Consider the following 26,679-nt stretch of genomic DNA (forward strand, 5'->3'; position numbering starts at 1 on the left):
GGTTCTATCCTCAGCACCACATACAAATAAAGATGTTGTGTCCGCCGAAAAACTAAAAAACTAAATAAATATTGAAAAATCTAAAAGAAAAATTTTAAAAAAGGAAGTGTTTATTTCTCCTGATGGAAAAAATTATTTTCAGGTATGGAGTTTTGTAAACTGGTTGACTTTTTTTTTAACCAATATTTGGTATTTTAAAATTTTACATGTTAAAGTAAATGATATATATTGTGTTGTATATTCTAATATATAAATTACATATTGTATAGTAATATGTAGTTGCATATATTAAAATTGTACATGATGAGTGATAGGCGTTTTCAATTTATGATAAAATATCTATTGAGTCTCTTTGAAAAATAGTTACTTGTATCAGTGACAGCTCCAGGACCCTAGATCCTTGGGGAGCTAAGGTGAAATTATAAGGGTTTACAAACAGCAAATTGCAAAGCACTTTTTATGTGGAAGAATCTTATGTACAGCCTAGTCTCATCTCAGTGAGATTTCCTTCAGTAAAATTTAACTGAAGACATTTAAAAAACAAAAAGCTCATTCATGCTAGGTGCAGTGGCACATTCCTATAATCCCAGCTACTCAGGAGGCTGAGGCAGGAGGAGCATAAGTTCAAGACCAGCCTAGGCTTCTTAGCAAGACTCTGTTTCAAAAGAATAAAAAGGGCTGGGGATGTAGCTCAGTGGTAAAGCACCCCTGGATTGAATCCCCAGTATCAAAAAGATAGAGATAGACAGATACATAGATAGATAGATAGATAGATAGATAGATAGATAGATAAGGAAAAAAAAGCTCATTAATTTGGTCAGCAAATATTTCATGGATACCCAATCAGTAAGGGCTCTTTCCATCACAAGTGACAGAAAATCAAGTCTATATTAGTTAAAGCAAAAAAGAGGCCTTTGTCATTGAAAATTTCAATACTTATAATATGAAGGAAGTACTGTTAATTTTTTGAAAGGCCCAAATCGGCCCAGCATCGCTAATAAGCCTAGTTCCTGACTCTTAGGACCAAGTCAGCTCCTCAGCCCTGGCCAGCAGCTGCAGAAAGATGACTGTTGGTGTGAAAAAGAACAGCAAACATCTCCTCTCTGTGTCAGGTTGTATAGCTAGAGACACAAAAATGGAAAGGGTCCCATTTCTTCTCATCAGGAAGCTTCCCAATCACCAAAAAATTATTTGAATTTCCATCATAAATTCTCTTTTTACCTGCCCTTAAACTTTATCCAACCAACTAGATCATCTTTTAAAAATAGTCTATACCTCTCATCCTGAATATCACACACTGGTCATGAAGCCACATACTGATTTTACCCCATATGACTATTCTGAGGCTCAGGACTATACTGAGGCCCAGCAAGGCAGGACCTGACTACTCAGATGCTGTTCTCAATGCTTTATATGCAGACCTCTGTGAACCCTGGTGGCAACTCTGTGAGGTTGCTACTGTAAAATGTGCCCCATTTTACAGACCAGGATACTAAGGAACACCACATAAAAATTAAAAAAAAAAAAAGGTACTATGTCCAACTACAACTAAAAAATAAAATATTTTTTAAAATTAATTAATTATTTAAAAAATTCTGGGGATGTGGCTCAGTGGTTAAGCACCCCTGGGTTCAATCCCTGGGTCCAAAAACCAAAAATAAACAAACAAAAATCAACCCTTAACACCCTCTGCCATCTCCTCATACAGGTCCTCCTGCTCAACTCCCTTGGGGGTCCCGTTGGTCCAGGGGAAAGGAGGAAAATGTGAATAAGTTCCCAGATTGCTTTCTGACAGCTACTGGAGGGCAATTATTAGCTCCTAGGATGTTATGCAAAACATTCCTATGTGGGTCAGTCGCCAATCAGAGTGGGATTTTTGTTTTCCCAAACTTCCTTCTCTGCCTAGGGGGCTTGCAGAAACACTGGTAGCTTTGGAATCATACAGTGCTCGGTTCAAATTAGGCTGAGGACTCATTGTGTGCTCTTTGGATGAGTCAACCTTCTACTTCTTACTAGAACCTTTCTTTTCTTCTCTGTGAAAGAATTAATAGCAGTATCTACCTCATGGGATTAGAGAGGGGATTAAATGAGGTGGAATTTGAAAGGGTTCAGTCTGGTTCATTTGGAAATGGAACTCTTGATAAATATGAAGCAATGATATTTTCTTTCTGTGGCAGAGGCTACTGAAGCTGGGGCTTGACAAACACGGAGGAATATTGTAACAAGGAAGTAAGTACAAGAGAGGGATCCTGGAGGAGCTGCTGCCAAGGGAGGGGTTCTCTAGTCAGTAGCATTGAGGCAGAGCCTTCCCCAGCCTGCATCCTTAGCACCAGGACGTGCTGCCCACCAGGAGTTCAGAGTGTATGTGCCGTGCTGTACACTTATTGATATACTTGACCCTAGAACTGATCTCTCTGTGTTCGAGTCCCAGTTCTACCACTTATCAGCTATGGGGCTCTGGGCAAACTTCTTGACCTCTCTGTACTTTGATTGCCTCATCAATAAAAGGGAATAAAGCCAGTATTTCTATAGAGCCCAAAGTGAGCCCTTGGAACAGGACCTGGCATACTAGTAGTAGGCAGCAGTTATTATTACCAAGTTCTTGAACAGGTCACAGAATGAGATACAAGGCCAGTCCCTGTGGGAATTGACAGCAGTAGAAGGGGGAGATTTAAAACGATCATAATTTAGTTACAAATGAGGAACATGCTTTGAGGGAGTGTTTTGATGGGGACAGGGTCTTAATGAAGTTTGTCTCTTATTACGTGGGGAAGAGGTCTGGGGGACTGTAGGGAGATGTGTCTTTTTTTCCTCAGGGATTACCAGTAAGGACAGACTTTTCTAGGTTAAGGGGAGCTCCCAGAAAAGGATGGAAAGTGGAGGAACTTTGAGCAGAAAGACCTGGAACTTGGCAGGAAGGGCCTATTCCTCCAGCACCCTTCCTCAGCAGGAATGAGTGCCAACCATTTTTGTCCTTGCTGAAGATTCCAATTCCAGAGTGAGGGCATCAGACTCCAGAGAGGAGGGCATTTTGATGGCCATCTCCTAAGACAGACTCTAGAGGCAGGATTGTTCTCCCAGTGGACACCACACAGACCAATAACAGTATCTCCTCTGAAGGGGCAGTTAGGCCAAATGTTCTTAAATACATAAAACACACAGGATTATGTAGGAAACCAAACAATGAAATGTTAGGAAGGAACAAATAGGTGACATAACACCTGTGCTTTTGTATTAACTCATTAAATCACAGGGTCTAGAGTGGTGGCCTGGTAATACTGCTATCATGAAGTATTGTAAGATGAATGTAAACAATATTTTGAAAAATCTGCAGCAATTTGATGTGTTATGAAAATATCTGGGATTGCTACTAGAGAGAAAGTCACAGGTATATCTAAAACCACTGTGGCTGCTTGCCTCAGCTCATAACTGAAAGGGATGCTAAGTTTCGATAAGAGAATAGAAAAGTAAAAATTATTTATGTTGAGAATCCTGCCTTAGGCATTTTGTAAAAACTTTTCAATGTACAAGGTTATGGGAAAACAAACAGAAAACCCCTCTCACCTTACAAACCCTGCATTTCCAGTTGATCCTATTCCCCCCCAAACAAAACAAAACAAAACACTGTGAGTACATTAAGTACATCTAAAAAAGTGTATGAAATCTATTTCATACTTTAAAGAAAAGAGCAGTGTATAGAGGAATCCAGGCTCAATTCCAGTAGGCCAGGGCTTCCCATTGCCCCTCCTGGTGGCAGGAGCAGCCTGGTCTGGCATCAGCACGCAGGGCCTCAGTACCCACTCCCAGAAAAGGTCGACTTTTCAGGTCCAGTCACATGCACAGGTTGGTAGTGGACTAATCTGCTGTGAGCCTTCGTTTCATCTATGCAGCTAGATCTCCAGACTCCAGCCCGGAGGCTCTCCTTATTTCTCATAGGCCTTATTGTGAGGGGTACTTTTCAGTTTACCAACCACAAAGTGCTGCAAAAGACGACGGATACCAAAACTTGACACCACCTGAAGGGGACATGGTTTGACTGTGCGTGTGTGTGTGTGTGTGTGTGTGTGTGTGTGTGTGTGTGTGTGTAGTTCAGGACCTGAGAGCAGAATCCAGGAAACCTAGCGTTTTTCCTCATCAAAACAGCCCAGGACAAGGAGAGGTGGCGTGGGATTGTTTGGGCTGATTAGAGCCCCTTAGCCCCTGCCATCTATCAATTGATTATAAAGTAGGGATGGTTGTGCGTCTTCTCCACAATCTTCCACCTGGGTAGGTGTGCTGGCTATGGTATGTTTGAGAATCTAACAAGCCTGGAGCTTCTCAGTGGGGCGCTGGAAATGATTGAATGGAGGAAGATTCCCAGATTTCAGCGAGAGAAGGGAAATGAGCGAGAACACTTGCTGTCTCAACTGGAGCAGAGTATGAACTAAAAACTGAAAACCATCTCTTCCCGACCGCGGCAGGACTCGAACCTGCAATCTTCTGATCCGAAGTCAGACGCCTTATCCATTAGGCCACGCGGCCGTTAGCAACACAGAATGCTCTGCACAACTTACAGTGTCATAAGCCCACTGGTTAGCTGAGACCAACCCACCTGTTTCCTGGAGGGGGGTTGAACCTCGGTTCCCAGCGTTCCGCAGGGAGGACCCGCCCGGAAGTGCCCTTCTCCCCCCGCGGGCGGACCGCTCCATTGGCGGCCTTCCTATTGGTCGCGCTGGGAGTCTCCCGCCTGCTTCTCAGGCCGCCCCGGGACCTAGCGGGGCGCAGACGGGAAGTTGCGGCTGCCAGCGAGGCGGACTGGTCGTCGGAGGCCACACACTACCTGGCGCTGCGCAGGCCGCGCGGAGGGGACCCCGTGTCGTCAGCCTAGGGTCGAGGCAGGCCGACCGGGAAGCACCTGGCAGAGGTTTCCGGCGGGTTTGGCGGGGGCAGGCCGGTCGCCGAGGGGCTGTGCAGCCCCCTTCTCCAGGAAGGGAGCTTGCCGGGGCAGGGCGGCGGCTAGTCCCAGGGCGCACCGCGCGCCTCCGGGGCTGCCCCTTCACCCCCTGCAGGGCGCCATCGGCCGGGTCGTGGGTGGGGCGGGGGGACCGCGGCCTCCCAGCGGGTTCGAACCCAGGCGCCGGATTCCCAGTGCGGGGGCCCGGGCCGCGGCGCTCGCGACAATGGCAGCTACCATCTGCCGACTGCTTGCAGAGGGCAGGGCTGCGCGATGTGTGCGCCCTCTATCACCCCAACAGCAGTCTTCTGTGGCAGGTAGACCTAACCCCATTCTACAGAGTAGGAAATTGGGACCTAAAGCGCTTGCCCAAGGTCACACAGCTCGCGATAGCCGGAACCGGGGTTCGAGCCTGCGTGGTGCAGCTCCAGAATCTGCACTCTTAACCTGTGCCGCAGCTTCCCCAAGCTTGCTGATGAAGCTCTAAGGACCTCAGTTTCCTCAAGAGGGGTATTGCCATTTCCCAAGGTTGTTTGAGACTTAACAGAAAACATACCTAAAATATCTGGCATAGTGCCTTGGACGCAGTAAATATCCTAGGAACGACGATTAATAATACAACACATAATGTATATGTAACAAATAACACTTTATATCATCTATCTCCTTTAGGATTTGTGGGAGGAAGGCAGGCATGGTCAGACCCATTTCACTGACAGGAAAACAGAGACAGGACGTGTCTCTCTCCAAGTTTTTCACCCAGTAAAAGCAGCCAAACTGGAGGCCAAAGCCAGGTGTCCTGATTCCCAGCGGGGGGCTCCCTGCACCAACCATGAGCCGCCTGCTCTGGAAGAAGGTAGCCGGCGCCACCGTCGGGCCAGGGCTGGTTCCAGCAGCGGGCCGCTGGGTCTCCAGCTCCGTCCTCGACCCCGTCCCCAGCGACGGGCATCTGCGGCCTCAGCAGCCGCAAGTGCCATCCTCGGAGGGCGGGCAGCTGCGGCACAACCCATTGCACATCCAGATGCTCTCGAGAGGGCTGCACGAGCAAATCTTCGGGCACGGAGGGGAGATGCCCGACGAGGCCGCGGTGCGCCGCAGCGTCGAGCATCTGCAGAAGCACGGGCTCTGGGGGCAGCCGGCCGCGCCCATGCCAGACGTGGAGCTGCGCCTGCCGCCGCTCTACGGAGGCAGCCTGGACCAGCACTTCCGCCTCCTGGCCCAGAAGCAGAGCTTGCCTTACCTGGAGGCGGCCAACTCCCTGTTGCAGGCCCAGCTGCCCCCCCAGCCCCCGAGCTGGGCCTGGGAGGAGGGCTGGACCCGGTACGGCCCCGAGGGGGAGGCCGTACCCGTGGCCATCCCCGAGGAGCGGGCCCTGGTGTTCGACGTGGAGGTCTGCTTGGCAGAGGGAACTTGCCCCACATTGGCGGTGGCCATATCCCCCTCGGCCTGGTAAGTAGGGGCCAGGGCCAGGGCACTTTAGCACACATAGGGGGCCCAGCTTAATGGTTCAGTGGACACTGTTATTGAGCTCCAGCTATGTGCTAGGACTGCTGGTGTGCTTTAACCCTTGTTTCATGGGGCTCACTTTCTGGTGGGAAGGTAAAAGTGGGAAACACCTGGGCAAACAAATGTCAGTGATAATAGAGCCATTCAGAGAATTACATGGAGTGTTCTGAGACTTACGGGAAATCACTCGAAATCATCGTGATTGGTTGCCTGTACCCTTCCCCTACTAGCTTCATAAGTGAGTCTGAAAGACATTGAAAGGTGTTTCTGTTTGGGCATGGTGTTGGTTAATTTTGGGCAGGAGAAATTTCCCTTTTGTGGGATTGTCCCAGGCAGTATAAGACATTCAGCATCACCAGCCTCTCCCATAAACTTCAAACAAATCCCAGCATTTCCAAGTACCCCCTCTAGGTGGCATGCCCTTGGCCATCCCAGCTAAGAAACATTGCTTCCTTCCCCCCAGCCTCCCAAGCAGGCATTTTGATCCCAAACAGGTATATCCAATCTCTCTCTTTTCTTTTTAAATAACTTTCTAAGTGCTACCCAAGTTTCTTTTTCAAACAATGATGGCAGTACTGTTTCTCCCCTTTTTTATTCTTCATTCCAGGATTAAAATACTATTTACAACCTTAATGCTTTCAGGCATGGCCAGCAAAAAAAGTTGGCAGTTTCTTTATTCCTATTGGAAGCTACATCTTTGTAAAGAAAGCTGCGAAATGTTATATATGCAGTTGAAAATGGTGAAAGCATGGCTAAATAGATAAGGTAGGCATTAATGGCTGAAAAGAGCAAAACTAGATGATTTCACATTGATTTAGTTCTAGTTTTAATAAGAATCACAGTGCTTATTATGTAACTTGATGGTCAAAGTGAAGGGGAATACCAGCCATCATTAGAAAAGATGAAGTAGGCTTTGGTGGCTGAAAAAAAATTAGGAAACCAGTGACAAGAAGGATTTATTTTTTGATCTGTTGGTCATTTTTGGCCAGTTAAAGTCCTTTTTTCTTTTTATCTCCTCTTTCTCTTTTACCTCTCCTTTCTCTTTCTGTCCTTCCCATTCTGCCCTCATACTCATTCCATTCTTGCCAGTGGTGCTGGGGGCATTGCTTAGTTTGCCCAACAGCAGAAGTCATTGCTGAGGCCTGAGCATAGACTGGGACCTTCTTTCTAGTAGTCTGTGATGGGTGTGGGGAGGTGCCAGATGGTGTCCCTATAGCAGTCCACTTTTAAACTGGCACTCCCTGCCACATGGCTGTGACATTAGGTACCTCACCAGCCCATGGTTTCCAGGGGATAGAGGAAAGCCTTGGACAGCTCTGAGCCTTCTCAGGGCAGGTTCCTAAAGGCTCTTGGTAAGGGCTTTGGTCATCAGGCTAAAGAGACATCACTCAGGTCCCTGGCATTTATTTGAGAGTTACATGAAGACTGTAGTATTAATGACATGGATTCCAACTCATCTTAAATTTATCTAAGTATTTCATTTCAGCTTTCTTTTTTTTTTTAATCATAAATAAGTTGTTAAATCATAAATAAGATGGTTCCATGCATAGCTGCAGACCTGTGTGTTGACAACAATATGACTTTTTATTGTAACTAAAGCTTTTATCATCATAGCCTCAAATATTTGGTATTTAGCCTTTCTTCAGTGTTGTTTTTAAGGGCTTTGACATGCTGAATTTAAAAGGGAGAGGGTTGTAGTTTGAGTCCCTTGGAATATTCCCATAATTTGGAGGCTGAGTTAAATTTTGTTGTATTTAAAATTAGAAACCTCTTTTTGAAATAAACTAGTTTTATGTAGTTTGAAACTATTGAGGCAAATCACCCTTCTTCCTTTCCAAAAAGGTTGCAGGGCACTCCTTTGTAATGTTTTGCGGTTGATGTCCACACATGTGGCTTCATCACTCTGATGCCAAGTGGGACTCAACCCTTTGGAGCATCCGTGGCTTCCAACAGGCCTTTTTCAGTGGCCTTTGCCTACACTTAGCCTTTTGAATCTTGAGCAGACTGCAGTCTTCTCCTGAGTCAGTGTCAGGCCCCCACAGGCAGCACTCATCCCGTCTCTTCCACCCCCACCCTAGCACATGTACATACATTTTCTCATTCTGGCACTTTCCCTGGTCTCTCACTGAGGGTGGTTGCTTCTGTAGGGTGCATGATTTGCTCTTTGTCCTTCAGAATCTTTGCAGCTGTCAGATGACTCATCCTGTACATGTGTGCAGCATTTGTCTTTTTTTTGCCACTGTCAATTAAAACAAAAAATCTTCACTTTGGGTTCTATTGTATTCACCTATATCTTTTGCTAGCACTTTGAACACAGTTTTGTGTTTAAAGGAGGTTTGTCACATTTGTAAAATACCTCAGAGCCGCATGCAGATTCTGAATACTGGGTCTTGCAAGGGCCTCAATGGCCTAGGCCCAGCACCTGCATGTGGCACCCCGTATTGTAGCACTTAGCTCCATTTTCATCTGTGAGAGTTTGAAGAAGCTTTGTATTTCCTCTCCACAGTGTACACACGCACCCTGCCCCACTTGACCTGAGGGTGAGGAGCACCCCTTGGTCTCACTTATATCCCCAGCCACTAGAGCAGGACCTGGCATGTGGTGGTGGATATGCAGTGGGTGATATAGAGTAGAAGTTTAATGTCTCCGTGTACCTCTCACCTGTATACCTCTCACCTCCCTCAGGTATTCCTGGTGCAGCCGGCGGCTGGTGGAAGAGCGTTACTCTTGGACCAACCAGCTGTCGCCGGCTGACCTCATTCCCCTGGAGGTCCCTGCCAGTGCCAGCAGCTCCACCCAGCGGAATTGGCAGGAGCAGTTAGTGGTGGGACACAATGTTTCCTTTGATAGAGCCCATATCAGGGAGCAGTACCTGATTCAGGTAAGGTTCCTGTGAACTCCAGGTTCTGATACTGGATAGGCTAAGAGCCCTGTTCTCAGTGGCTAAGGAAAAGATTGCTTTCCTGATCACTCTCTCCATCCCCAGAACAAGTCTGGTTCAGAACCTGAGTGTCACAGAGTAATAATGGCCCTTATCTCTGTGTGGTGTTTTATAGCTTAGTAGGGGCCTTTGGAAGCTCTGAGCCACAGCCTATTCTTATTCTGCTTCAGCCACTAATGAGCAGTGAATATCTCTAAGCCTTAGTTTTCCTTTTTTGTATAAAGAGCACTAATAGATGTGATGGTGCACATCTGTAATCCCAGTGATTTGGGAGGCTGAGGCAGGAGGATCACAAGTTCTAGTTCAGCCTAGCAACTTAGTGAGACCCTGTCTCAAAATCAAAAGGGCTAGGAGTGTGGCTTAGTGGTAGAGCACCCCTGCATTCATTCCTCAGTATGTACATGCATTTGCGTGTTCATGCATGTACGCACACACAAAGAAAGAAGATGAAAGTGCACCAACAGAAGAAGCTCCTTCATGGGATTTTTTTAGGAGAATTTGAACACACATACATGTCAAACATTCAGAACTGTGTCTGGCATGTGGTGATGACATTTCTTAATTTTATGAAAATTGTTTTTTCACTATGCCTTCACAGTAGGCCTAGGAGAAAGAAAGGCAGGGCAGGGGAGAGTACTATTATCATAGAGCTAAGGGTGCTGAGGCTCAGACAGCCTTGTTGAGCATCTGTGCTCAGGGCCACAGAGCTTGTGAGGGGCTGGGACTGGGGTCAGACTGGTAGCTCCAAAGGTCTTGTTTTGACCATTCTGTATCCAAGTTGCTCAGAGTGGTTGCTGGAAGCCAGGAAATACTTGCATGTTGGGATCAAGCCAGGCCTGATGCTTCAAGGATGCCTAGGATTTGGGAGGCAGGCCCCTCAGGTCAAAGGCAAGCATAAAGATTTTGTGCCTCACATGTTGGAGACTTCTACAAAGGGAGACTGAAGAGCTCAGATGGGGCTGGGGTTAACACCACTGAAACAGTGGCTGGCAGACCCCTGCACTGTAGCCTACCCCCACCCCCATCCCCCAGGGCTCTCGCATGCGCTTCCTGGACACCATGAGCATGCACATGGCCATCTCAGGGCTGAGCAGCTTCCAGCGCAGTCTGTGGGTGGCAGCCAAACAGGGCAAGCACAAGGCCCGGCACCCTACACAGCGAGGCCAGAAGTCCCAGAGCAAAGCCAATGGCCACGTGGTGAGAATACATTTCTGGTGGGCAAGCTGCTTTGGACCCCCTCACCAACCAGCCCACCTGTCTGGCTTGAGGCCAGGCTGACCTGCATGTCACTTTCTCTGGTCCTCCAGATCTCATCCTGGGACTGGATGGACATCAGCAGCATCAACAATCTGGCAGACGTGCATCACCTCTATGTGGGGGGACCTCCCTTAGAGAAGGAACCTCGAGAATTGTTTGTCAAGGGTAGCATGCAGGACATCCGTGTGAACTTCCAGGTAAGGTATTAGTGAGAGGGTCCAGGGAGTTGGGCTGTGGCAGACCTACAGTTGTACTTGGGGAGGTGCAGCTGCCAGGCCTGACCCTGAGACCTGGCAGTGTTAATGGATGGCTGCCCACCCTGCACCTTCCTGTCACCTTGTTCTAGGACCTGATGCAGTACTGTGCCCGGGACGTGTGGGCTACCTATGAGGTTTTTCAGCAGCAGCTGCCGCTCTTCTTGGAAAGGTGAGGGGAACCTGGGTGGAATCCCTGGGGTTGGTGGGTCCCAGGATCCAGGCCCACTGTCATCAAGTGGCACTGGTTCTTTCTCAGGCTGGGTACTTAGCCTTTCCAGATTCAAAGAGTGGAACCCCTCTTTGAATCTGGAAAGGCTATCTTAATCTGGTGGTATCCATGTGGGCCCTGGACTCTGTTTTTACAGAGGCCCAAGGGGTTATACTCATATCTCATGTGTATGGTTCCTATTTATCAAGCACCTGCTCTGCCCTCAGAGAAGCCATGGGCTTCACATCTGTTCTGCTTGTTTATTAATCAGTGAATCTTAGAAAGTGTTCAGTTATAAGTGTCAGCAGATTTCATTCAAAGTTTGACTGTGATATCTTCCTCATTAACCTTAAGCAAGTTACTTGGTTTCTCTGAGCCTCAGTGCCCTGAAGACACTGAAATACTTCACTCCCCATTTGTGAGGTACATATGTGATCATTGGTGGTATAGGGAGAGTTAAGACTAAAATCACTCAAGTGGCAGCCAGTCTTTCTTTTGTGATGTGTCATTCCCACTTTACCTCTGAGAATGGGATATCATTCCTATGTTACAGGTGAAAGAACTGAGGTGCAGATAGAAATGACTGACGCAGGGCTAGGTATAGCGGAGCAGGGATTTAAGTTCCCATTTGACTTTAGAACTGTACCATGGGGTTGGTTGCGTCAAACTTGCCAAACTAGTTTAGGCATTGGGCCAAAGTCTTTCCTCTTGTGGTCATTTACAGCAGCCCTGGTATTTTCTCCAAGGTGTCCCCACCCTGTGACTCTAGCTGGCATGTTGGAGATGGGTGTCTCCTACCTGCCTGTCAACCAGAACTGGGAGCGATACCTCGCAGAGGCACAGAACACCTATGAAGAGCTCCAGCGGGAGATGAAGAAGTCACTGATGGACCTGGCCAATGATGCCTGCCAGCTGCTCTCAGGAGATAGGTAGTCAGGCCTCTGGTGGGCAGGGGACAGGCAGGCATGAGGCCAGGCCTTTGGCTCAGCCTTAACCCTCTCTGGTGGACTGGCTCTGTAGGTACAAAGAAGACCCCTGGCTCTGGGATTTGGAGTGGGACCTGCAAGAGTTCAAGCAGAAGAAGTCAAAGAAGGTGAAGAAGGAGTCAGCCACAGCCAGCAAGTTGCCTGTCGAGGAGGCTGGGGATCTCATTGATCGGGAAGGTGGGGAGCATGGTTGGGAGATGGGGAGGGTGGTCCCCAGGATGTTGTTAGGACTCAGGGAACCCTTGGAAGTATTACCCCAGCTTTCTGGAGATGACAGAAGTGGGTAGGTCTTCCTGAGTCCCCCTGGTCTTGACTGTCCTCCCCAACTCTGCACAGACCCCGGCCCCCCCAGCGAGGAGGAGGAGGTTCAACGAGATGTCATGGCCCATGCCTGCTTGCAACAGCTGAAGGGCACCACAGAGGTGCTATTGCCCAAGCGGCTCCAGCACCTTCCTGGACACCCTGGGTGAGCCCTGTTCCCTCTAATATATCCAGAGGTTGCCTTTATGCCATCCTTAGAACATCTCTCGTCTGGGCTCCAGTACGAAAGTGGCATACACTTTTGCTGCCATTGATAACTTTGCATGTGTTTACTCTGATGCCACCAGCTTCCTAGATTCTCACAGTTCAGTGTGCTGAGCACCTACTGTGTGCTGCCTGCAGCAGGAGCAGGTGGCAGGCCAAACCAGCACAAGTGATATGGAGATCTGTAGTGAGACAGTGAGCAGTGGTGTGGCAGTTCTGACTGTCTGGGGAAATCAAGGAAGGCTTCCTTGAGGTGACCTTTCAGAGTGGAAGAGATGAAAAAAAAGGCAGCCAGGTGAATATTAGGGTACCAACTTTGTACTTTCATAACCTAAGAATGAGTCCTCTGGACATCTTGCTAGCCTCTCCCTGGTAAATAGCCAGTGCAAGAGATGGAGCTCAGAAGGATCTGGTGTGTCTTGAAGGCAGCAAGGGGTGGGTCTGACAAGTGGGGAAGGCAGATCTGCACCTTCTGCTTCGAGGATGCAAGAGGCTCGGGAGGGAGCCTAGCTCTGGATGGGTGCTTGTTGATCTTGAGTCCTGATTAGTTCAGTGAGATTGACATAGGGTCTTTCCTTTGGAGATATGTGAATTATTCAAGGAGATTCCATAGGGCTAATCAAAGCATCTGAAAGGTAGAGATAGTGACTTGTAGGTCTGGGTTACTAGAAAGTCCTAGGACCTTGAAAGGTGAGTGGGGAAGTGGGGTGGGGGGACTTCCTTCCCTCCCCACATCTTCTGACACTGCTTTCCTTTCTGGTGAGGAATAGGTGGTACCGGAAGCTCTGTCCACGACTAGATGACCCTGAATGGACCCCAGGCCCCAGCCTTGTCAGCCTGCAGATGCGCATCACACCTAAACTCATGGCACTGACCTGGGACGGCTTCCCTCTGCACTACTCAGAGCGACATGGTTGGGGCTACCTGGTGCCTGGGCGGCGGGACAACCTGGCTAAAGTGCCAATGGGCACCACCCTAGAGTCACCTGGGGTGGCCTGCCCCTATAGGTGAGGCTCACGCCTGGGCTCCAGGGAGGAAAGGGTTGGAGAAATGACGTCTACTCAGGTTAGTGGGAAGAGCTGGGGTCCAGGAGTCTGGGATCTAATTCTTTTTCCATGACTTCCCTGCCCCCCTGGTAGGGGTATTGAAGTGTCCAAGTTGGAGGATAAAGGTCCTGTTCTTGGTCCCAGCAGTGTAGCTGCACTCACAGGAACATGAAAAGGGAGGGCTCTTGGAAAGTACAGGGTAAAGGGGCTTGTTTTTTCTTTCTTTCCTGTATAATTTGAGTACTGCTTATGTGCCATGCATTGCTAATGAACCTTTTCGGTGCTTACCTCATTTGTGCCCCGAGTAGCCCCATGAGATAGGATGGTGTCCCCGTATAATTTATATTTTTGTGTGATGTTTGGGCATAAACCTAGAGCTTTGTGCTTCAACATGCTGGACAAGTGCTTTACCACTGAGCTATACCCAGCCTTGTATTCCCATTTTATAATCCAGTAAGTTAGTTAACCTTTTTGTGATCACAAACCCTGAGCTTTTGACAAGCGGGTATTGGGAAGCCATGGCACTTAAAGAGGCCCAGAATTACTTAATTAGCCAGGACAGCCTGAGTCACTCTTCGTTTTGCTTTTGTATCAGAGTGGCTAAGATGAGCCTTGTTCCTTTGAGCCCATCCATGAATGAGTAATAGGACCAGCCCAAAGTGGGGCTTTGAGTCTTGACTTCTCTGCTCTCAGCTCTTCAGGCAACTCTGGTATAAGAGGAGCTTGGATTTGAATCAGACCAGGCCTGAAACCTCAGCCTGACACCAGTGTGCTGTGTTTGTCATTTCAAGTCATTCCCAGTCTAAAAACCAGGAAGTGCTGTCCACTTCTGTCTCAGGATTGAATATAGGGAATTGTGGGAGGCCCCCAATGAGTCACCTGGCCAAAGTAGCATCCATTAATTAGGCTGCTGCTGTTCTCTGCCCAGAGCCATCGAGTCCCTATACAGGAAGCACTGTCTTGAACAGGGGAAGCAGCAGGTGGAGCCCCAGGAGGCAGGCCTGGCTGAGGAGTTCCTGCTTTCTGATAACAGTACCATGTGGCAGACGGTGAGGGGGAAGGCTCTGCACCTAAGCCTCAGGGGTGGGACGAGGTGTCTCTAGTCATTGCGGGGAAAGGTCTGCCTTTTGGGTGGGGGCTGGCACTGGTTGTTCACTGCATACTGGCCTGGGGTGTCTGAGTGCCCTGCAGGGTAGGGCTTGTGGATCCAGGCCCATATAGCCCCCTGCCTCTCTGCCTTGGTCTTTGGGCCATCCAGGTAGAAGAACTAAGCTGCCTGGACATGGAGGCTGAGGCCAAGATGGAGAACCTGTGTGCTGCAGAACTGGGTCAACCCCAAGCTCTGGTGAGCGAGGCTCCTACTTAGGGGTTTTCTGGGTGGGTACTGGGTGGCAAGGGCTTCTTCTTGTCCACATAGCTCTTCCTCACCAGAGTTCCCTAGGTTTTGGGGGGGGTTTGGAGAGACTACCTGGTGCCCCTGTGGCCCCATACATGTTGGGAAGCCAAGGAGGAAGCCTGAGACCTCATGGCCTTCCTGTCATTTCCCAGCTTACCTGCTCACAGTTTCAGGCCCTTGCTGAATGCAGGTTCTGGAACAGGGCCTGATCTAGGTGTGTGGCCCCCACAGACTACTGCTTGTGGCCCCAAGGCCAGCCAGCCCAGTTATCATCATGGCAATGGACCTTACAATGATGTGGATATCCCTGGATGCTGGTTTTTCAAGCTGCCTCATAAGGTGTGTGGCCTGCTTTATGCTTGTCCCATGGTGTCCTGTGCTTGCTCTGCAGTAGGCCTCCAGAGTGACTTAGACCAGTAAACTGTCCTTTTTGAGAGAATGTTAGTATTCATGGGATAGTGTGCACTTTGGGGCAAATGTTGCTATCTCTCTAAGCTTTCATTTTTCTTCTAAAAATTAGATGGTGATGGGTTTTGATAGAATTAAAAATGACGTGTCTCACACCACATCTGAAAAGTTTTATTGATTGCTATTGTTGAGAGGAGCCAGGTTTGCTTGTTTCTGTATGTTAGTACCTGGCTTTGTGTGTGTGTTGGCAGCAGGAAACAGTTGAACAGACAGATGCAGTCAGAATTACCATGGAGAGCTTGAGGTTCTGTTGGGAAGAGCCCAGGGGCTCGCTCTCTGAGGTCTACCCTCTGCCTCCAGCCCTTGCTTCTTTTCCTCTCTCTAGGATGGCAATAGCTGTAATGTGGGCAGCCCCTTTGCAAAGGACTTCCTGCCCAAGATGGAGGATGGCACCCTGCAGGCTGGCCCAGGAGGTGCCAGTGGTCCCCGTGCCCTGGAAATCAACAAAATGATTTCTTTTTGGAGAAATGCCCATAAACGTATCAGGTGGGATGCCATGGGCAGAGAGGCCCATCTGCAGTCCTAGGACTCCTTTCCCCCCTATTCCTGTCCTGGGGTCCCTGACTTATCCTGGGCTGCCACAGAGGCCTGGCTACATGTCCTAGTACCATGTTCCTTGAGCAGGTCTTTTATCCTCTCCAGCTTGTTTCCCTGTTTATGTAAAGAGAATCATATTGTAGGACGTATTGTATGATGGCCCTTCCCTGTTCTAACTGAACCACTTGGTTTAATTGCTGGTGCAGTGGGATGTGGCTGAGGATCCTGGAGGGTTAGCTGTTCGGACTGGCACATAAATTCATCTTGAAGGCCCCTTCCAAAGTGGTTGTGGCTACAAGCACACTTATGAGTAGAACGTGATGGGTCTATCCTAGGTGTTGGGTGAGGCGTGATGGCAGGGGTGCCTCATAAATACCTTGGGAGACGAATAAGAAGCTGCCTTGGATACTTGCCAGTTCTCAGATGGCTCATCCCCTTGGTTGATGTTTCGTAGGACCTTGTGTAGAGTCAGGGGCTACTCTGAGTCAAGTTAGTAGGAAAAGGGTTGAGACAAGGCAAAAGAAGAGTTTTCAGCAGCCCAGAAGCTAAGTGGGTATGGGCCATGGTGGGATGGTGGATTTGGCTTCCTAGGGCTATGCCTTATCCTGTCTGTCTTCACAGCTCCCAGATGGTGGTGTGGCTTCCTAGGTCAGCTCTGCCCCGTGCTGTGACCAGGTACATATGGCCTGCTACATGATTGTGGAAAGAGAACTCAGTGGGACATAGCCTAGGGCCAAAGCAAGCTGCTGATATTCATTGCCACTCTTTCCCATCCTAGGCACCCTGACTATGATGAGGAAGGCTGCTATGGGGCCATCCTGCCCCAGGTAGTGACTGCTGGCACCATCACCCGCAGGGCTGTGGAGCCTACATGGCTCACTGCTAGCAATGCCCGGGTATGTGTCCTCTGCATCTTTGGCCTCTGTTCTTCCACTCAGGTCTTTAGAAATGAGGAGCTCAAAGGGCCTTTGGGGTTTAGCAGGGGGCATGAAAAGGAATCTGTTCTGAGCCAGGCAGGCTATAATTCACATCTGGCTTCGGGACTCTTGTCCGTTCCCTTAGCAACATGTTCTGGTTGCCTGCTCGTGGCCACAATACCAGGCACAATAGCCGCAACTGTTTAGATTAGGTCAGAGGCCATACATGGAATAGGGGTTCTCTATCTGCCTCATTGCTGAGCAGTAGCCCTCACTAGAAATGTGGAATTTTGAGTACTGCTGTCATTATCTAAAGACATTCCCTCTAGAAAGGCCCAGCATATTCCCAGTTAACTTTGGCTCCAGGAATAGGAATAGGAGTATCACCTGGTATCTAGGTGAGCCTGACCTCACTCTTTCTGCAGTCTGACCGAGTAGGCAGTGAGTTGAAAGCCATGGTGCAGGCTCCACCTGGCTATGTCCTTGTGGGTGCTGACGTGGATTCACAGGAGCTGTGGATTGCAGCTGTTCTCGGAGATGCCCACTTCGCTGGCATGCATGGTGAGTCTTGCAGGGGCAAGACAGCCCAAACCCTCAGCTAGGCCAACTGTTTCTGAGCTTCCTTTTTTACTCCTGCTTTGTCCTTTAGGCTGCACTGCTTTTGGGTGGATGACACTGCAGGGCAGGAAGAGCAGGGGCACTGACCTACACAGTAAGACAGCTACCACAGTAGGCATCAGCCGTGAGCATGCCAAAGTCTTCAACTATGGCCGCATCTATGGGGCTGGACAACCATTTGCTGAACGCCTACTGATGCAGTTCAACCACCGGCTTACGAGGCAGGAGGCAGCTGAGAAAGCCCAGCAGATGTATGCTGTCACTAAGGGCCTCCGACGGTGAGGGTCCTTCTACCCACCTTACTGCCCAGTCTCAGGCCTGCTTTATTGCTGCCATCTTTGTGTCACCTGAACTATCTCCCTCCAAAGCTTTGTGACCTAGCTACAGGGTGACTTGTCTTTGGAACTGTTTGCTTGTTTTTTCTGAAAGAGGTAAAGCTGTACTCAGGTTGTCACTGAGTGATAGCACTTCCACAGCTCTGGTTACACAGTATAAACAGCATAAGAGTCTTAAACTCAAGTGCCTGAGGAATGAGCGCATGAGACAAGAGTTGCCAGGAGAGCACTGTGGGTAACTGCAGAGTGCCGACTGATTCTGACATAGGAGAAGCTTGACCAGGCTTCCAGTTTACTTCTTACCTGTTCCACATACTTATACTGCACTTAGAGCCCTCACAGGCTTCTTGAGGAGGAGAGGTACAGGAACATTTACAGCTTTGTGCAGTATAATGAATACGTGTCCACATTTAATTAGCTCACTCAGTGTGGAAAACTAGCTTCCTCATAAAAGAACAAAAGTTGATGAAGTGGCAAATGGGGTAGCAGTGACTGTCAACATCAGTGCAGGGAAGGGGAGCCTAGTATTGTCGTAGGGGGTGCCTCATAGTTGCATGAGCTGGCTAAGGTCACACCGCAGTGTGTGCCTGGGGAAATGCAAAGGGCAGAGAAGAGAAAAGGTTTAGGCTTAATTGTGGAGATTCTAAAGGCATCAGAGAAGTTGAACCATAGGATCAGACAGTGACAACATTCAGGGGACAAGCCTAGTGGTGTGCATGATGGACTGAAGTCTGGGGGTTAAGGAGGGTAAGTAGGACCTCCCTATTCTCTGCTTCTCCAAATGCCTTGTACTCTTGAAGCTTCGAGTAATATGTTTTTACCCCTGGCTAAATTCCTTAGCCAGGGCAATTTAGCAAGACCCTGTCACTCCCCTGAAATCTGGAGTGATGGCCATTGCTGCCTCCCAAACACACACAGTGTCACTGATCATTGGACAGTTCACCATCTCAGGTATTAGGACAGTAAAAATAGTGATAGCTCTTGCATTACAGACTGTCCTTTATTGGGTACCATGGTGTAGCCCAGGCTTTGGGGCTACAAATGCCCAAATTCCTGTCTGGGCGGCTCCTCTTCCTTGCTGCATGACCCCAGGAAGTCATTTGAGCTTTTGTTTCCTTCTCTGAAATAAAGCCCTGTGGGGGAGAGGTATGACCCCAGGGCTGTTTTGGCAACTGAGTGAAGTGGGTATGGCACCGAGGTGCTCCTATAGGAATCATGGTGGTACACTATCTTCAGGTATCGACTTTCTGATGAGGGCGAGTGGCTGGTGAGACAGTTGAACCTCCCTGTGGAGAGGACTGAGGATGGATGGATTTCTCTGCAGGACCTGCGCAAGATCCAGAGAGCAGCTTCAAGGAAGTGAGAACTCTGTTTAAGATGGAGGGATGGGTGTGAGGTGGCTCCACAAGAGCTGGGTGCTTTGATTTTTCTTTTTTTCTTTTTTTTTTTTAAGCTCTGAAATGTTGAAAGACAAAGCCTATTCGTTTCTGCTCCTGCTTCCCCCAGGTCATGCTGGAAGAAATGGGAGGTGGTTGCTGAGCGAGCATGGATAGGGGGCACAGAATCAGAAATGTTCAACAAGTTGGAGAGTATAGCCACATCAGACACACCACAGACCCCAGTGCTGGGTTGCCGCATCAGCCGAGCCCTGGAGCCCTCAGCTGTCCAGGGGGAGGTAACTTGCCAACCTTTGAAGCAGGAGTGGGCACCACCAGTTTGACAAATGGGGCCAGAGTGGAGCTCCTGCCTGAGCTCTTAGATTCTCCACCCCAGAACTAACACCTGTGCCCACCTATCCTTCCCTAGTTTATGACCAGCCGTGTAAACTGGGTGGTGCAGAGCTCTGCTGTGGACTACTTACACCTCATGCTTGTGGCCATGAAGTGGCTATTTGAAGAGTTTGCCATTGATGGACGCTTTTGCATCAGTATCCACGATGAGGTTCGCTACCTGGTACGGGAAGAGGATCGCTACCGTGCTGCCCTGGCCCTGCAGATCACCAACCTCCTAACCAGGTATGTGGGGCCTATGGCCTCTCTGGCTCAGCCATGTGTTCCTTTCTTGGGTCCAGCTAAGCAGCAGTTTTAAATTTCATCAGCCCAGAAATGAACGTCTTTTAGCTTTTATCTCTAATTTTTAAAATATATTAAAGTCCTAAAAAAAAAAATTGGCCTCAACTTTTTAAAACAATTTGTTGGATTTCAAAGTGTCATATACCAAGGCTAGGTCACCAAACTCATGTTTAGGTCAGGGGAGTTGTTCCAAAGAGTAGTTCTCAAACTTTTCCCCTAGGAATAATACATTTTCCTCAATTCCTAGAAAAGTGAAATGTTTTCCTTTCACCCGTAAGTTGGGTGTGGTTGTACACACCTGTAATGCCAGAAACTCAAGAGGCTGGGACGGGAGGATCAAAGTCTGAGGCCATCTAGGGCAATTTAGCAAGACCCTGTCTCAAAAATAGAAAGGACTAGGGAGTGTAGCACCCCTGGGTTCAATCCCCAGTACAGAACAGAACAAAACTTCTGCCCCATAAATGTTTTCTTAAGTGCCACAAGTTCGTTAGTAGTCAGAATAACAGAAAACCCTGCTAATGGGGAAACTCGAATGTGAGTGAAGGAAACACTTTATTAGTTGAATTGTATTTTCTTATAGTAAAATGGTATTACCATTCCATGTTGCTCTGCCACCTAGAACCAGTTTGAAAACCATGATCTGTCCTGATTAATGGGTAAATAACAAATGTTCACAATGCTAACATTGTCACCATTGCCCTCTTAATTATCCCCTATGGGGTTTACTTAACAAAGTCTTCATTTACTGCTCAAACTCTGGCCCAATAATTGGAAATAATTTTATATCAATAAAGTGTAACAAACCGGAAAATGTGTGTTGTCCATAATTGCATCTCAGTCTCTCAGCAGGAGGCGTAGGCTGTTTGGAGCAGTGCTGCCCTCCAGCTCCCTGGTTGGGACTGGGGAATTGGTGCAGGGAAAGCTCTACTGTAAGGGGTATGTGATGGTTTCTCCTGGTTTTACAGCAGGGGCATGACTGAGAGGGGAGATTGGGTTTCTTTCAGGTGCATGTTTGCCTACAAGCTGGGTCTGAATGATTTGCCCCAGTCAGTCGCCTTTTTCAGTGCAGTCGATATTGACCAGTGCCTCAGGAAAGAAGTGACCATGGATTGTAAAACCCCTTCCAACCCAACTGGGATGGAAAGGAGATACAGGATTCCCCAGGGTGAGCACAACACATTTATTCCTCATATACATACAAAAGTGTGGGGTGGGCCAGAAAGTACAAAGTGGTCTTTGGTCAGAAAACAGGCAACTTGAGGCCCCAGTGAAGAAATCTACTCATGCAATATTCCAGGCTATTTCAGTTTATAAGGTGCCCTAGATCCAAAGTGAATGTGATGTTCAAATCAGAGGTCTGTTTCTAGAAAGCAGTTCATTTATACCTGTCCTTTCTTCAACCAAACGATAAAGTTTTAATGGATTTATTGTATAAAGTCAAAAGTGCCTTTGTTTGGTGTTTGTAGCACACATTTTTTTTTTTTCCCACCTAACAAATCAGAAAGCTTATTTTCTATTTGACCTTAAGTTAGGTCCTTTTCTGATTTCTGGGCTCTCAGTTATAAGTCTCAAGGCATCCTAACCAGTTTGCACTGTCTTTCAGGTGAAGCGCTGGATATTTACCAGATAATTGAACTCACCAAAGGCTCCTTGGAAAAATGAAGCCAGCCTGGACCATAGCTCTGCCTGGAGGCACTGTATTTGCTCCTGTGGAGCTTCATCGGGGCAGTGCAGGCTCCAAACTCAGGCTTTCAGCTGTGCTTTTTGCAAAAGGGCTTGCCTAAAGCCAGCCATTTTTCAGTAGCAGGACCTATCAAGAAGACTCCTTCTAACTGAAGGTGCAATTGATGCCAATATGGGTGTGGGCTGTAGGACACTGTTATGTTGGGCAAAAAGAAAGCAGACGCCCCAAAGTTCACACTAACTCAGGCACTTCATTTTTTTCTTTTCTTGGCTGGTTCTTCATTCTGTCCCCTGTGCTCTGATACAGTGCCCTAGAGGAGAGAGAGAATGTTCTATCGTGAGACACCTGCTCTAAGGCAGTGGAAATAAACACAAAAACCCTGTACCTTCTTGCATCAAAGCCTGTTATCAGTCATGTTGCCCCACCGCCATCTTTTTCTACTCATGGGAGGTAACTATGCTGAAAAAAGGGAGGGAGGCATTCCAAAGTAGACTAATTCCCTTAGGATATCTGTTACACTGGGGAATCAAGGGACAAGATGTTAGCCTCAAGAATAAAAATGCTACAGGACCTTCCTGCTTGAATGCAAGAAGGTTAAAGGGAGTGTGGGTGGGGCCAGGGACATTATGGCCCTCAAGTGTGATAATCTGAAATACAGGTTCAAAATTTTTGAGAATCCAGAAAACCAGATGCATTTGTTACTCCTAAGGATACACTGGGCCCTGTTTCAAAGATGCTAAAGGGATGGGAGTATGGTACTGTTAACTGGTAAAACTAAAGAGAGGAACAAGCAGGCATGCGAACAGAAGGAAGCACCACCCAATCTAAACAGTAGCCCTACTCTGAAGGCGTGTGTAACAGGAAGCAAACTGGTTTCCAACTCAGGATGCTAGCTGGTTGTGGTCCACAAAAAGACTGTCACCATCCTCTTCCTAGAAATATCTACCAAAAAGGTTATAAAGTGTGAATTGGATGTTGTTGTGGTGGTGCACTCCGGTAATCCAGTGACTGGTGCAACTAAAGCAGAAGAATCACAAGTTTCAGGCCAGTAGGGGCAATTTAGCAAGACCCTTAACAAAAAGACTAGAATGTAGCTTACTGGGAAAGCTCCCCTGGGTTCAGTCCTCAGTACTGAAAGAAAAAAAAGTTATGCAATCTGGCAACTTAACAGGATTTTGTTGGTTCTAGCCCCTCTCTTGAGATTCCTTAGCTTTCATCTTTGCCTGACCACTTCTTAGCCCTTTCTCAATCTGCTGGTTGCTTTTCTCCCACTAATATGCGGTTGCTCCCAAATAGGCTACTGTCAGTAAGTTGGGTAGGGCTTGCTGTGCTCCAGACGGAGGTGGCTACTGACCTCTTCACTTTCATCCTCCCTGTCCTCTCCAAGAACCATGTCCAGGATGTTTCCTTTGATCTTGAAGTCTCGTGAGGTGCTGAGCTTCATGTGCTGCATAAGGTTCACCTGTGACAGGATTATAAGCATGAGGCTATTTTTTTACTCAAAGGTCATGCTGAGGATAGATAGCTTAAGCCATATTTAGTGTACCTGACAACCCCTTCAGTTCCTACAGTATACTATATTTCACTGCATAGTTGTCACTGCATTCGTGTATATTTACGAGTATTCTCTCTTCCTACTTTTTTTTTTTTTTAAATATTTATTTTTTTTTAGTTCTCGGCAGACACAACATCTTTGTTGGTATGTGGTGCTGGGGATCGAACCCGGGCCGCACGCATGCCAGGCGAGAGCGCTACCGCTTGAGCCACATCCCCAGCCCCCTCTTCCTACTCTTAATACCAAAACCAGTTTGGTAAACAAATTATTTTTAAGTATTTAAAAAAAAGACTTGGGGGCTACAGTGGCTCAGTGTTTGCCCAGCATGTGTGAGGCACTTAGGTTTGATCCTCAGCACACATAAAAGTAAATAAAGGTATTGAGTCCATCTGCAACTAAGGGGAAAAAAAATTTAAAAACCGGTGGGGATAGAGTGGGTTTGAGATTATAGCTTAGTAGTAGAACATCCCTGGGTTCAACCCCCAATACCACCACCAAAAAAAGTTTCAAGTAATGCTCACTCCCCACTGTTTTACCAAAAAAACCCTCCAAAAAACAAAACAACAACAATAATCTGATGATTCTGCAGTGAAAAACAGTAAGCACATACCCTTTTGACCACTTTCCCATCAGTTTCCTACACAATGTTTCCATTCAGGCCATTAGAGCAAAGAAACAGGAATAAATAGTTCAAAATTTTCCTCCATTACAGTTGTGCTGCTTCAGTTTGCCAGATCCTCTCAACAGAACAAATGTAAATGGTAATAAACAATATGCATGTTTACCTTAGACTTTTTAGAAAGGTGGATCAGGAATTTTTCATACTGTTCAATGGCAAAAATGAGGTTAGGGATTGGCTTGGTTTCCCGAAGGACTCTGGCCTAAGGGTAAAGAACACAAGATGAAAATTTCAAGTTCAATGGTTTTTGAAATTTTCCTCTTTAACTGCCATGGCTTTGAAGAAAAACTAGTCAATCATCCAATAAAATGCTATTTATTTATATATATATATATATTTATATATATAATTATTATAAATAGATATTTTTTTATATATATACTAATATTCTAAGACTTGTAGCAATTTAATCTCAGAAGATCTAAATGCCCAGATTGCACTGAATCTTTCAAATTATAATTCCTAAATATTTGATACTGAAAGATTGGCAGGACCATTTGCAGAAACAAGTCTACTTCCTATTCCTGAAACAATGAGTAGCACTAGCTCTAGTTCCTTTTTCTAGTCTGCAAATGAATTTTCACTGCTGGAATTACGTATCTATTCCCTCAATCTGAATTATAATGTGTAGATCCTTTCAAATGTTAAGGTATAATTGTTCACATTTTTCAAATCCACAAATACAGACACTATACATTCTTTTTTAAAAAAAACTTATAAAAGAATTTAGTAGCGGACATTCACATCTGTATTTATGTCTACATAGAATTTTCCAGTATAAATGTACTATAACCTATTTAGCTAGTCCCTATTAATGGACATCTTTAATATTGTTTGTTGTCTTTCAAAAAAAGGAGCTAGGACCATCCTGTACCTATGTCTTTACATTTCTGTGTCTTAAAAGTAGAACTGTTATACCAGTGTGTGTGGGTCACAAAAATTAGTTACATCCTCTTCAGAGCTTGTACTCATTTTTGCCTTGGCTGGTAATGTACTGGATACTCATTTTCCTGCACTCTAATTCTTTGATTTCTTAGGAAGCACCTTTTGTGCTCACCAGCTTTTCCCGAAAACAATTTTTATGATCAACAGAGAATGATCAGCACTATACTCTAAGAACCAGTGTCAGCAGCTTACCATGGCAGTGGCAACAGCAGTTTTCTCCTTTTTCTTCTCTCCTGTATATTTCAGGTTGTTACTCTTCTTATTCTAAAGAAATAAACACACATTCTCTCATTCCTAAAGATTTTTCTGGAGAACTAGAAGATTAGTGGTTATTTTCCTAAAAGGTAATTCCAACAGATAGTCAAGAGTAAATTTGGGTGAACAGGATAATCTGTGTAATAAATGCTGCAAGATGGGGAAATTTTGTGATGCTTTATAATCTTAAGATGGCTCTTTTAATTGTTGGGAGGTATAGTGTCTGACTGTTCTTGGAGCTGGCACATGGAAAGTGAAGGCAGGACAATCATTACTGTACTGGGCCAGCCAAGGGACTTGTGAAGGTACAAAAGGATGGTTAAAATGGGAAGTGTCAAGGTGGCAGCAGGAATAGGCATTTTCCTGTTGAGTAGCTGTATAAGAGAAAGGAAATTAAGGGAGCTATCCAGGAGCCAGTAATATTCCCACTTAGAGGTTATCACTACATGTCTAACATGCACTGCAGTCAAACTAGATGGGGTCAATTTTCAGATCTGCCTCTTACTAGCTGTCTGTCCTTGGACATTTCAAATAACCTTTAATTTAGGGATAACTACTGATCACAAAACAGCAGGAAGAATGAAGTGACACATGAAGAGAGCTTAACATGACAGGCATTAGGAAAGGCAAATGTAATCTAATAAAATGAACAAAGTGACTTTGAAATTATAACAAGGGTGGTATATGTAATCTAATAGCAGTGTCTCACTGGCTGTCATCTGGAACACTATTCTTCCAAATGATAATGTTTATTACTAAAAAAATGTTCTTAAATAGGTTTGAAAAGTACTATTGAACATACCCTCAGGACCTTTAATATGCTAATGCACACTACAAATTAAGATAAATATGGGGGCTGGGGATGTGGCTCAAGTGGTAGCGCGCTCGCCTGGCACGTGTGCTGCCCGGGTTCGATCCTCAGCACCACATACAAACAAAGATGTTGTGTCCTCTGAAAACTAAAAAATAAATACTAAAATTCTCTCTCAAAAAAAAAAAAAAAAGATAAATATGGTAGGAATATTTCTCATAGAATTTTTTTTTTAATTTCACCTCAGTCTCTACAGGATACTTCCAGAAATGTGGCTTTGCAGGCATCTTTAAGACCTGGCTACGGGGGCTGGGGATGTGGCTCAAGTGGTAGCACGCTCGCCTGGCATGCGTGCTGTCCGGGTTCGATCCTCAGCACCACATACAAACAAAGATGTGGTGTCTGCCGAAAAATAAAAAATAAATATTTAAAAAAAAAAATTCTCTCTTAAAAAAAAAAAAAAAAAAAAAAAAAAGGACCTGGCAATGGGGGAATTCAAAACCCCAATTTAAGAAAGGAGGGATACATTCTCTTTAGAGACAACAGATTTGTTTGACAGAATGGCATGCACATAAAAATTTATGAGCATGAAGTTTGAGAAAGTATGTCTGCAAGCATTTGGGTGAGATAAAAAAGACTAAGTACAGCTTGATGAGAATAATCTATAGACTGTCTGGCCAAAACAGATGTTCCATTCCAGAGAACCTCAACATATGCACATTCCTGCGAATTCTTTCAGATAAATTTT

General features: G+C 46.6%; 2 protein-coding genes and 1 non-coding gene across 9 annotated transcripts in view; 1 reads left to right on the forward strand and 2 right to left on the reverse strand.

Annotated features, from left to right (window-relative positions):
* Positions 1-4,448: 4,448 nt before the first annotated feature.
* On the reverse strand, positions 4,449-4,521 carry Trnar-ucg (transfer RNA arginine (anticodon UCG)). The gene has a single exon. It is a non-coding gene; the product is annotated as a tRNA-Arg (tRNA).
* Positions 4,522-4,732: 211 nt separating this feature from the next.
* Positions 4,733-22,070, forward strand: Polg (DNA polymerase gamma, catalytic subunit). Of its 7 annotated transcripts, none has more exons than XR_013439433.1 (24): positions 4,733-4,903; positions 5,606-6,382; positions 9,125-9,320; positions 10,413-10,577; positions 10,688-10,834; positions 10,984-11,063; positions 11,849-12,031; positions 12,123-12,265; positions 12,425-12,554; positions 13,384-13,620; positions 14,588-14,708; positions 14,918-15,004; positions 15,287-15,394; positions 15,849-16,009; positions 16,682-16,735; positions 16,839-16,956; positions 17,403-17,538; positions 17,627-17,873; positions 19,167-19,289; positions 19,437-19,605; positions 19,737-19,945; positions 20,841-20,938; positions 21,067-21,167; positions 21,606-21,661. XR_013439433.1 is itself a non-coding variant. In XM_013356317.4 (24 exons), the coding sequence occupies exons 2-24, from the start codon at positions 5,766-5,768 to the stop codon at positions 21,662-21,664; spliced, it is 3,684 nt and encodes a 1,227-aa protein (XP_013211771.2). In that variant the 5' UTR covers positions 4,733-4,903; positions 5,606-5,765; the 3' UTR covers positions 21,665-22,070. The 7 variants fall into 7 exon arrangements, 4 of the variants coding, with proteins under 4 accessions (XP_013211771.2, XP_021578572.2, XP_013211772.2 ...); XR_005730016.2 differs by having other exon boundaries at positions 20,849-20,938; positions 21,072-21,167; XR_005730017.2 differs by having other exon boundaries at positions 20,852-20,938; positions 21,072-21,167.
* The window catches only part of Fanci (FA complementation group I), an 81,529-nt gene continuing 76,018 nt past the window's right edge, over positions 21,169-26,679 (reverse strand). Inside the window, exons 36-39 of the mRNA XM_078051181.1 lie at positions 25,058-25,129; positions 24,027-24,122; positions 23,041-23,148; positions 21,169-21,996 (exon numbers count right to left, since the gene is read on the reverse strand). Coding sequence (XP_077907307.1) covers positions 21,937-21,996; positions 23,041-23,148; positions 24,027-24,122; positions 25,058-25,129 — 336 coding nt within the window. The 3' untranslated portion in view covers positions 21,169-21,936. The remainder of the gene's footprint in view (positions 21,997-23,040; positions 23,149-24,026; positions 24,123-25,057; positions 25,130-26,679) is intronic.

The sequence above is a fragment of the Ictidomys tridecemlineatus genome, chromosome 5, assembly GCF_052094955.1.
Source record: "Ictidomys tridecemlineatus isolate mIctTri1 chromosome 5, mIctTri1.hap1, whole genome shotgun sequence".
In the NCBI taxonomy this organism is placed as follows: Eukaryota; Metazoa; Chordata; class Mammalia; order Rodentia; family Sciuridae; genus Ictidomys; species Ictidomys tridecemlineatus.

What these genes read in the sequence shown, in the direction of transcription:
- Polg (XM_013356317.4), top strand. Translation starts at nt 5,766, where the DNA reads ATGAGCCGCCTGCTCTGGAAGAAGGTAGCCGGCGCCACCGTCGGGCCA. An exon ending in GCCATATCCCCCTCGGCCTG is followed by an intron (nt 6,383 to 9,124) that starts GTAAGTAGGGGC and finishes CACCTCCCTCAG; the next exon opens with GTATTCCTGGTGCAGCCGGC. An exon ending in GTCACTAAGGGCCTCCGACG is followed by an intron (nt 17,874 to 19,166) that starts GTGAGGGTCCTT and finishes CACTATCTTCAG; the next exon opens with GTATCGACTTTCTGATGAGG.